The 11,353-nt window shown below is 39.9% G+C and overlaps 1 protein-coding gene across 4 annotated transcripts in view; it reads left to right on the forward strand.

Annotated features, from left to right (window-relative positions):
• The window catches only part of LOC117425570 (calsyntenin-1-like), a 28,386-nt gene that overhangs the window by 13,887 nt on the left and 3,146 nt on the right, over positions 1–11,353 (forward strand). Inside the window, exons 3-18 of one of the 4 annotated variants that reach the window (XM_034042571.3) lie at positions 1,178–1,207; positions 2,310–2,505; positions 3,609–3,817; positions 4,095–4,244; positions 4,461–4,646; positions 4,897–5,145; positions 5,624–5,745; positions 5,959–6,121; positions 6,805–6,840; positions 7,886–8,043; positions 8,328–8,476; positions 8,591–8,817; positions 9,404–9,574; positions 9,807–9,952; positions 10,129–10,264; positions 11,035–11,219. In XM_034042571.3, the coding sequence (XP_033898462.3) occupies positions 1,178–1,207; positions 2,310–2,505; positions 3,609–3,817; positions 4,095–4,244; positions 4,461–4,646; positions 4,897–5,145; positions 5,624–5,745; positions 5,959–6,121; positions 6,805–6,840; positions 7,886–8,043; positions 8,328–8,476; positions 8,591–8,817; positions 9,404–9,574; positions 9,807–9,952; positions 10,129–10,264; positions 11,035–11,219 (2,513 nt within the window). The remainder of the gene's footprint in view (positions 1–1,177; positions 1,208–2,309; positions 2,506–3,608; positions 3,818–4,094; positions 4,245–4,460; positions 4,647–4,896; positions 5,146–5,623; positions 5,746–5,958; positions 6,122–6,804; positions 6,841–7,885; positions 8,044–8,327; positions 8,477–8,590; positions 8,818–9,403; positions 9,575–9,806; positions 9,953–10,128; positions 10,265–11,034; positions 11,220–11,353) is intronic. The other 3 variants (XM_058993200.1, XM_058993199.1, XM_058993201.1) reach the window with 3 other exon arrangements.

Below are 11,353 nucleotides of genomic sequence, written 5' to 3' on the forward strand. Positions count from 1 at the left end.
GGACAGTTCAGGCTTTCATTGTCCCAAAAAAAGGGGTACTGATTTTTTTTCTAAGTCATGTTTGCTTGGGAATTTGTGACTTCAACTCGGATTTTATTGTTTGAAGTAACCTTTCATTAGGCCAGGAACAGTTCTTTGATGCATGGATGGGTCTGAACAGGAACGCTCTATTGAAAATCTATTGCTGCTTATTCTTAAACAAATAATGTCGATGGCTCATCAATCGTTGCATATGAAAATTGATCTGACTGGCAATAAAATAAAATGCAGTCGACCTGATGAAGGCTTTGAAAACCTGGATTCCGATTTTTATGTTGGTCTTTAATGGGAGGGCTGCAGGAGTGAGCAGTTTGGATTGCTAGATTTAGAGCATTGCTTGGTTTGTACAAACTATACTGTAACTAACATCTCTATTGGGAAGTAATAAAAGGCTACATGTGAAACACTCCATTTTTTATTTAGAGATGCATGCTAAGTAAACGATTAATCATTTTGGATTCGTTTACATACGTTTCAGTGATAACGTCTTGCTGTTTACTGAGGGGTAACTGGAACCTCGTTCCTGACTTTCGGTTTGAGAGGTGCATTATGTAAAGTTAGTGTTTGCTGCCATTTACAGTAGAATGAGGCCAGCTCAGAACAAAAGGAGTGATTGTTGAGGCGGCACTATTGTATTGCTGAGCAAGGCGTTTCATTATGTCTTGCTACGCTTTCCTTTTGAATAGTAACTACTGTTTTTTAAAATGCTTAAAGAACAGAACTCTTGGTTTGAAATAATAAAATAATTCATTGTCTATTTTATTAGAGCCAACTTTCTTTTCAACAGATTATTGTATTCCAGGGATCAGTTGGTCGGCCTGAAATGTTATCTTTCTTATAGTAACTACATATGCATCTGCTGTCTACTGTTACAGAATCTTATGAAAGGGGTACTACTGTAGAAATGTAACAATTGGGAGTTTAAAGTTCAGGTGTTTTTTTTTTCAGGTAAGTACTGTATACTTTTATAGAAATATGCACTTTTTTTTCTTAAATGGCTATATACTATATTAAGCCTTGTAGTTTATTGCAAACTGCTTTTGAATGTAAATTGTTGCCCTTGAACTGCCCCCTGTTCTTGCACCTTCTTCAACCTGTCCTGTATGACTGACTCGGGTTTATCTTGTCTCCCTTGTAGAGAGTTTTGAGGTGACTGTCACCAAGGAAGGTGATGATGGGTTCTCTATCTATCCCCCTTTTTTTTATAAAGTTATATTAACCCACTAACTCTGGTTATGACCTGGGGAATCAGCACTTATACAGAAACTCATGTCATGTTCTGTAAAAAAAAAAAAAAAAAAAAAAGAACTGGATGAAGAGAGTGATGCAAAACCCCCTGGTTAGAAATATCCATGCATGAGACATCCATTACAATGCATACAGTACCCCCTCCCTCTCCCCTCCAGTCTATCAGAATATGCAAGATACGTGCTGTACTGTAACTGTATATATGAAACAGTCCATGTTAAAACATTTGCACAATAATTTGTGTTCTGTTTTTTATGCATTTTATTTAGTTCTGCACAAAACCTCCATGTGATACAGCACACATCAAGCCCCGTTTGCAGTGCAGAAGCATGATCTCTGTTTGTACTCCCTACTCTTGGATGTCTGACAAGTTGATATTTCTAACACAGATTCTCATCCAGTGGTTTATTTCGATTCCCAATATTAATTATTTGTTTTTTAATTTTGGGGGGCAGACCCATTGCACAGGAAGACTTTTTTTTATCTTCGTTTTATTTTTTTATTTCGTCTGGGTTAAAACTATTGACAGAATTTCTGAAATGGTGCTGAGCCTATAACCAAAGCTTCTTCACCTTTGCACTTTAACCTGATTGCTGCGGTCAAGATAACCAGCTGCCCAGCTCTCCTCAGTAGCCTGGTATGGAAGATATGCCAGCGGCCTTGGCTGTACATTAATTTTTTTCTAGCTGTCTTAAGTACTCCTGTGAAATGCCTGTCTACATCTTTCTCTGTTTTTCCTGCATGACTGGATGCAATGTGAACAAGTGGCTTGAAAGGCAAGCGTATGCTCCTTTTATTTCTTTTAACTAAAGTTCCCAATACTCTCCCATCTGAAGCACAGTGCTTTTGCTTTCTCCACAGACCCTCACAATAAAACCCTTGGCTGCCAAATATGGACTTACTTTGTTCATAGAATGTTAATGGAATGTTGGTTGTGTTGGAGTGGGTTGGGTTCTGACATCTACCTTGTGTTTTTTTTTTTTGTTTGTTTCTTGTTCCCCTCACCATTAAAACACATCAAGGTGAAATTTGTGGATTTAGGATCCATGGTCAGAATGTCCCCTTTGAAGCTGTGGTACTTGACAAAACCACTGGCGAGGGGGTCTTACGGACCAAAGAAAAACTGGATTGTGAACTCCAGAAGGAACACACGTTTACTATCCAGGCTTATGACTGTGGAGAGGGACCAGATGGGGCCAATATGAAAAAATCCCACAAGTAAGCTTCAGAAGGACACAACAGTTGCAGGAATGTCTTTGTTATATGATGTGGTTGCATTTATTAAATAAACCAGATTTTTCTTCACAGCAAGAAACTGCTGCAAATTTCAGTAAAAATTAATAAGCATAGGCTGAAGGGGAAATTTGTTTTCTGACATTTCTAGTTCTGGAGAGGTTATGCTGTTCATTTAGAGTGGAGAACTTTGGGAAAGGCTTATCTGAATTTGAGGACTATTTTCAAAATGGATTAAACTAGATAGAATTGCCATTGTCAGCCGTTCCATAGATTAGATGCAATTCAATTATCAGAGGAATGTCATGCCTGAGATCCTATATCTAGGTTGTCCAGATGCTTTTAAAATCAAATAAGATATGCATTAAGCTCCACTAATGTATCATCTGAGCAGCCAAGTGGAGCTTTAAATCGATTAGGATTGGAAAGTTATTTATCTAACTAACTATTTATAAATTGCATAAATGCCTGTGTTTCGAAGAGGAGCCAGCTGCACCATATACCTGAACCAGTAACTGGATAGGTTGCTTTAGTATAGGGTTCGGTACCTAAGTAATAGCCTTAACAGACAAGGATTGTGTCTTTGGTTAACTGATGATGAAGGCACTAGCTGAAGGATCTGCCTGCTTTTCTTAAAGTATTACCTTATTAATGTGACTGAGGTTAAGATATGGATGACTTAATGGACAGATGGAATATGCTAAGTAATAAATGGCCATTTCTCCACCAGAGATTCATTATCTGCAGAGTAGATTTGAAAAACAAATGGCTCCACAAATAGCCATTGCATTATTAGATCTATTGCAAACCAAAACTGCAGTTATGCACCTTTTTTATGGCAGCTATCCCAGTGTCCCAGTGCTGTGCAGTTCTAAGAGAGCAAATCAAATTTCGCAATTGAAAAATGGCAGCGTGAGGTTAAGGATGAGAAGCTGTAATAACGTGGGTGATGTGAATGTAGAAAATCCCAGGTGTACCCTCAATAGAGGCCTGCAAGGTACAAAAAGAGTGGGTCTAAGAAATAGAGCATTGTTGGGAAGGAACTACAGATCTGTTGGGTAATTCTTTTCTGATGTGTCCTTTTTCAGAGCGAATGTGCACATCCAGGTGAATGATGTGAACGAGTATTCTCCCGTGTTCAAAGAGAAGTCCTACAAAGCCACTGTCATTGAAGGAAAGAAGTATGACAACATCCTGAAGGTGGAAGCTGTTGATGCTGACTGCTCATTCCAATTCAGCCAGATCTGCAACTATGAAATCGTAACTCCGGATGTGCCTTTCACCATTGACAAAGATGGTAAGACAAGACCGGTTATATATATATATATATATATATATATATATATATATATATATATATAAATTATAAAATATTGTATCTGAATTTGGAACCAGAAGCTGTTTTGAATTGCACAGCTTATAATATCCAGCAGTACTGCTGTAGAGTGCAAGGCTATTTTTAATGGACTGTATAATTTTGGTAACTTTGTTTATTCTGACAGCAACCTGCTGTAAAACATGCTTTTAGAACTGATGCACGACTTTTTTTTTTTTCCCTTCAATGTATTTCTCAGGATACATTAGGAACACAGAGAAGCTGAACCACAGCAAGGAGCGCTCGTACAAACTGACCGTCACTGCGTATGACTGTGGCAAGCAAAGAGCTACTGATGATGTTCTTGTCAAAATAAACATTAAACCGACATGTAAACCGGGCTGGCAAGGTAGGGTGCCCACTTGAGCAGGGTCTTCAGTCCTATTTATGTCGGCACTGATTAGCTAATATATATGAATCTGTATTGTCTTACATTTCTTAATTGTACCTTTTTATTAATTGCTATACCTAACATTGATGGGTTGCTTCAATCCGCAGGCTATTTTTTGAAACCCTTGTTTCTGTTCAGTTCAGGCTGGAGTATAATGTAATACTGGTTTTGCAGATTGGAGTAAACGGATGGAATATGAACCCGGCACAGGAAGTTTGTCTCTGTTTCCCAGCATGCACTTGGAAACCTGCGAGGAGCCAATTACCTCTATTCAAGCAAACATTGAACTTGAGACTAACCATATTGGGAAAGGATGTGACCGAGATACATACTCTGAGAAGTCACTCCATCGGCTATGTGGTACGAACACAGTTCATAACTGGGGCCCCCTATTTAAAAGGAATGGGACAAAGAGTCTAGCACAGGGATTACTAAACAGTTGCACGTAAAGTTCTCCTAATTTACAAGCTACTGTGAGATGTGTTAGTAACTTGTCCGCTAAGGTCATGTCTGAGTAAAAAGCTGTTGCTTTAGGGAGCTAAACAGTAAAGCTTTGAAGTGTATGTGTTTTAGCAGGATTTATTTTGAAGGCTTGTCTTTCCTTTTGTAGGTGCTTCCTCCGGCACAGTGGAACTTCTTCCAGCCCCCAGCAGCACTGCTAACTGGACTGTCGGACTCCCCACTGACAATGGCCACGATAGCGACCAGGTGTTTGAGTTTAATGGCACTCAGGCGATCAGGATCCCAGAGGAGATTGTGACCTCCAGCCTGAAGAAACCATTCACCATCTCGGTGTGGATGAGACACGGGCCTGGTGCCAGAGAGAAGGAGACCATTCTGTGCAGCTCTGACATGACAGGTACTGTGTGGTTGTGGTCTTGAGACTCAAAGCCTCTCCTCTCCCATCTTGCAGAAACTGTCTATGAAGAAAACAATTCTGTGTTGCCTTTGTCAATGCATATGAACAGGGAGGTTTGCTGTGGGTTGACATAATAGATTTATTAATAAGACAGTTTCACTGTGAACCTGATCCTACAGAAAAATGTAAGCTCTTGGCTTTAACACTTACACTGCAAAGAAAATGTAGGCTGAAAATTGGCCTTTTTAAAATGCGAGTGTGCTGCTGCTTGTCCAAACAGCACACAATCATATGTATCTAGGCTACTTTGTTTTTAAGCTGTGTGAAACTGATGTGTTGATATTCAGTACACTGTAAGAGGTATTGAGTTTGTTCTTCTGATATAATATTGTATCTTGCATAAATCTTCATATAATTGCTAGTGCCACAGGTGCATTACTCTAAGCTGTGACCTAATTGCGGTTCACTATCCCTACAGATATGAACCGTCATCACTATTCCCTCTACGTACACAGCTGCAGGCTGGTGTTCCTGTTCCGCCAGGATCCAGCGGAAAACGAGAACTACAAACCTGCTGAGTTCCACTGGAAACTGGATCAGGTGTGTGGAGAACTCACTCGTCGGCTGAACTATATTGTTCTAGACTTTCTTAATGTGTACAAGCAGTGCTGACCCTCGCGAGCTGGCGACATAGCTTGTATATTTTTCCGTGTCTGTATGAGCTTGTTCTTTTTTCTAGCTAGAATCGTATTTCTGCTGTACGGTACGAGTAAGGGACTAATCAGTGTGACTTTACGTTGTGACCCTGGACAGGTGTGTGATAAGGAGTGGCATCACTACGTGTTGAATATCGAATTCCCATCCGTGGCACTCTATGTTGATGGCAACTCCTATGATCCCTTCCTTGTGACTGAAGATTACCCTCTTCATCCTTCCAAGATTGAAACTCAGCTGGTGGTCGGAGCGTGCTGGCAAGGTAAACTCTGAATACCAGGGTACTTAAAACAGTTAACAGAAACGGAGAAGTTCTCAGCATCCAGATTGGAATGGCATTTTTAGATTACCAGCGTATCACAAAATGGTCATTTAGATACAGAACTAGAATATTAACTTGGACTGAAGTTATTTCCCCATTGCATTAAAACTGCTGTTCGTTGAATAGAGTTACTGCTTTGTTGTGGAAATGCATCACACAATTGAATCTAATTTTCAAGTTCTACTGTTTTATGCTTTTTTGTATACGTAGAAAGTACTAGGATTAACAACACTGCTCTATAAAGGAACATTTATCCTATGACCATCCTTCAACTATTGTAAATATTCTGCATCCTCTTTGGAATATCCTCTGAAATAGTTAATAGTAACATTTTTTTTCCTTTTTTGAAATGCATTTTACCTCTATGGGCGAATTGCCCATGTAATACTTTTAGCATGAAGGGCTACAGTGGATAGTCAGGTCAAGAAAATCAAGTTTAAATTGTGTTCAGCAAAATAAAAAAAAAAGAATCAAGCTAGTTTTCTAGTCCAGGAAATGCATTATTAAGCTACTGAGATTTGGATTTGACTCTTCTTTCTTGTACTAAAATGTATTTGCAAAAAAAGAAAGTTCACTTTATGAACCCCACCCTGTTCCCTCTGTTTTTTCTTGCCTTTCTACAGAGCAGGAGAATGAGACTGTAACTGAGACCTTTGCAGGTTGCTGGAGTGTTTCCCTACTATTAAACCCTTTTCATTCCATATCTCTATATAGCATGACATGTATGCTTTGTGCTTTTAATGCCATTGATATTGTTTGGTCTTCCCTGCTTGTGGGTTTTGTTCCTGCCCTTAGTTTGCCTAACCAAAAATGTATTTTTATTGTTGGAATCTTAACAGCTGTGAGGTGAAGTACATTACACAGTCATGAAAACAAAATCGTCCTTGGCTAGGTGCTTATTTTAGAGGGAGGCATTTGTTGTGAATTGGCACTTCTGCTTTTCCGATTTTTCATTTTTCATACGCTATTTTGTACAGTAAGCTTAATGGGCTGCTGTGTGACCTTGTACTCTATATCCCAAGCCCATACTGTGCTAATTTACCTTATTGACCTTGAATTTTACTGCTTCACATCCCCAAAGAGGAAGCGAAGCTGTGAGTGTGTTTGGAAAGGCCTTGCCATCTATAAATTATAACTTGTAATATTGCCTTGCCTTTTAAGGAACCGTCTCGGTTCATAGACAGTAGTGAGCGGTTTCTGAGAGATGCTTGTAGTGCTGATCACCAGCAGTGTCCTGTGTCTCTGATGGTGGTTAGTGTCGTTTTGGCAGTGATCCGTTGTGTGCATGCCTCAGTCTTGTATAACCAGTACTGTAGTTTTGAGAGGGAGGAAAAAAGAAGAATGGTGTTAAAGGAAGAGGAAAAGCTTTTAAAATATTTTAGAAATTCTGAAATGCTAAACGCATGCTTATCACTACCTCACTACCTCACTGACTTATCAGCTGCAGTGGTGCATTATCATTTCTTAATTTCTTTTTTATTTAAGGTTTAAATGGCCACTTGCATGAAGGTACACTTTAATCCATCCGTTGTATTTGCAAGTTTAAAATGCTGGAGAATGAAGTTCTACTAACTTGCATGAACCCCTCATCAGCCGGACATCAAGAACTGCATGATTTGGTTTACATAAACGCAGGAAAAAAAAAGCTTTATTCGTGTTAATTTAAAAAAAAAAAAAAAAGCTTTTTTCTTTTGTTCCCAATAGGTGGTATTCTTCGTATGTCCCAGTTTTTCAGAGGTAACTTGGCTGGTTTGATGATTCGTTCTGGCAAACTGGAGAACAAGAAAGTAATTGATTGTCTGTACACCTGCAAGGAGGGGCTGGACATACAGCTTCCTGAAGAAGTGGGCACTGGCATAAAGGTACATGGTTAGGCAACCTGTTATACCTGGACCATACTGGCAAATCGCTTCAGGATGAAATCTGGAGCTGGATTTATTATTTCTCACTGTGTAAAATGAAGCCTAGCGAGGGTTAAGGCAACAGCATGATGGACAGGAAGAATACTACTGTTTTTTTTAAATGCTAATAGTGATTTTAAAATGACTCTCAGCATATTGAAATAGCTAAAGAACAGATGGGAGACTTCATTTTCAAACTGCAGGCATTTGCTTTGCTGATCAGTTTCACTGTTAATCTGATGCAGGTTCAGTTTAACCCCAGCCAGTCCCTGTTGACTATGGAGGGAGATGACGTTGAGAGCTTCGACAAGGCAATGCAGCACATCTCCTATTTGAATTCACGTCAGTTCCCAACCCCTGGAATCAGGAGGCTTAAAGTCACAACCACTGTCAAGTATGTCAAATCCTTTAGAATGTCTTCCAATAACTTTGGCAACGCCACAATGTAACATCAGTTCTTTCCAATGTTCAGAAAGAGAATTCCATTTTTATTTTGTCTGGGTTCCAGGTGTTTCAACGAGGAGACCTGCATCACTGTACCTGACGCAGAGGGCTACGTCATGGTGCTACAACCCGAGGAACCCAAGATCAGCCTGAGTGGCATTGATCACTTTGCACGGGCTGCCTCTGAATTCGAGAGCAATGAAGGGGTGATCCTCTTCCCAGAGCTGCGCATTGTCAGCACCATCACTCGAGAAGTGGAGCCAGAGGGAGAAGGAGAGGACGACCCCACAGGTACGGGTGAAGATTACACTCCTGGGACTGGGGTTTCGGGGGTCACGACATGTTTACAGAAAGCTCATACCATGTGCTATACATAATACCCAATTACTTAAGTGTCTCCTGTTAGGCTGCCATATGGCATGGATGTGCTTTAAAGCTATGGTCAAAGGTTTTGCATCACCTATTAGGATTGAGACATTCATTTAAAGAAAAACTATAGCAACATAATTTTGATCTTATTTAACATCCTACAATCAAAAACTACAAAATGATATTGTGAAAGTCTACTGGAAGCCAGAATTAGTACAGTTTCATGTTGGATTTCAAAATGTCCATTTTTTTCATTGAGTATATGGGGAAAACTATAAAGCGGTATGTAATTCAATATGTTTCCGTAGCATTTATTCAGCAGGTTTCATTCGAATTTACAAAGCAAAATGAGTTCATTCTATATGGTGATGCTAAACTTTTGGCCATAGCGGTAGTGTACGAGCGTATGTTTATTTTTCAGGTGGAGCCTTCTATACTGTGCCCTGTAAGATTGGAATGGAACACATGTCCAGTAGGCTTTTTACCAGTTTCTGGTTTCTCTTTTCAGTTCAAGAGTCCGTGGTATCGGAGGAGATCATGCACAATCTGGATACGTGTGAGGTTGCCGTCCTGGGAGATGAGCTGAACGCAGAGCAGGAGAGCTTGGAAGTTGATCTTGTTCTGATTCAGCAAAAGGGAATGGAAATGAGCAGCTCCAACCTCGGCATGATCATTACAGGTGGGTCCTGGCATTGGCTAGACATTGCACTAGTGCCTGCCCTGCAGGATGCAGAGGACTCTCCTTTTCGGGTGCCACTTGCAAAAAACTGCATTTTGAAAAGCTTTAACATTTATCTTCGGTAAGGTAATGCTAATGTGGGTCTGAATCCAGCCATAAGATGCACGTAATTATCGTTTAACTGATCTGCTAATTTGACTCAAGAAGGCTAACTTGTATCTGTATTTTGCAGGTGTGGACACCATGGATAACTACGAGCAAGTTCTGCACCTGATCCGCTACAGAAACTGGCACACACAGTCCCTCTTTGACAGAAAATTTAAGCTGGTTTGCTCAGAGCTTAATGGTCGCTATATCAGCAATGAGTTTAAGGTTGAGGTAAGCGGTTGGACTTCAGTTCTCATTGAATAATGCTGTACAGTAACAGATTGAAGCTAGTTCTTAGGTTCAGTCTTGGTCTCTAAGTCAGTAAAGGACTACCTAGTAGTAAATCCCACTTTCTTCTACAGCCTTCTTAAACGTGGCTCTGAAATCAACTTTTTTTTTTCTTGCAGGTCAATGTTATTCACACCGCCAACCCAGTTGATCACCCCAACAATGTAATGGCACAGCCGGAGTTTGTTAATCCAATGCACCATGGTTCTGTGGATCTGTCTGGACATAACCTGGTTAATGCACACCAGTCATCAGGTACTTTCCACAAAGCAATTTCTGCATTGAACTTTGACACATTGCATACCGGATCTGTTATTTTTAGTGTTCACTTCCAACGCGTCTGGTGTGCAAAGATGACTGCTTTTAAATTATCGGGCAAGGTGCCTCCCCGAAGTAAATATCAATGGATGCTGTCATTGTGAACACGCCTAACAATGGATCAAAACAGTAGTTTTGTTTTGACATCTAGACATCACTTTTATGTAACATGTGCAAAACACACCGACTTTAGTATAATACATTAATAATTCTTTCTTAAATACAATATGGATCCGGTATGCAATGGCCTTTAACCAGGAAACTTCTGATTGTGTGTGTGTGTGTGTGTGTGTGTGTTTTTTTATGTAAATAGCCAGTTAATGTAAAATCCTGACCTTGGTAAAGACTCACAATTTGTTTCTGTTTTACATTGGATAATGAATAGTACCAGACCGTGGAATTAGGATTAAACTCAGTTAAAGTGGGTATGGAAAGACATAACTGTTAATAAAGTGTTGTAAAGCAGGGTTAGAGGAAATGAACTTGCATACTTTTTCAATAACATTCACAGGAAATGCAGAATTGAGCAATCAGTTAAAGCCAGTAGTAATGCTATGAATGTTATCCACTGTTATCTTTTTTTTTTTTAAGTAGATGTGTTGGCATTTCTTACTGACAGAAGTATAAATTTTTTTCCTTACAACCAAGGGTGTGTGTGTTTTAATACACAAAAGAAAATGACACATGTGTGCTTTGCTTTTATGCAGTTGTCCCTAGCGCTGCCACCATTGTAATTGTGGTCTGCGTCAGCTTCCTTGCCTTCATGATTATCCTGGGAGTCTTCCGAATCCGCGCTGCGCACCAAAAGACCGTGAGGGACCATGAGAGCGGAAAAGAGAACGAGATGGACTGGGACGACTCAGCCTTGACCATCACAGTCAATCCCATGGAGGTAAGCTGCCTGGAGATGACAGCCCTGACATTTCTAACCTTTGAAAGTGTCTGTGCGTGCATCCCTTTTGTATGCAAAACGGGCAGCTTGAGCCTGGAAGATGGATAATCTACCAAAAACAGTTTCAGCTTTTC

This window comes from Acipenser ruthenus, chromosome 20 (assembly GCF_902713425.1).
Source record: "Acipenser ruthenus chromosome 20, fAciRut3.2 maternal haplotype, whole genome shotgun sequence".
In the NCBI taxonomy this organism is placed as follows: Eukaryota; Metazoa; Chordata; class Actinopteri; order Acipenseriformes; family Acipenseridae; genus Acipenser; species Acipenser ruthenus.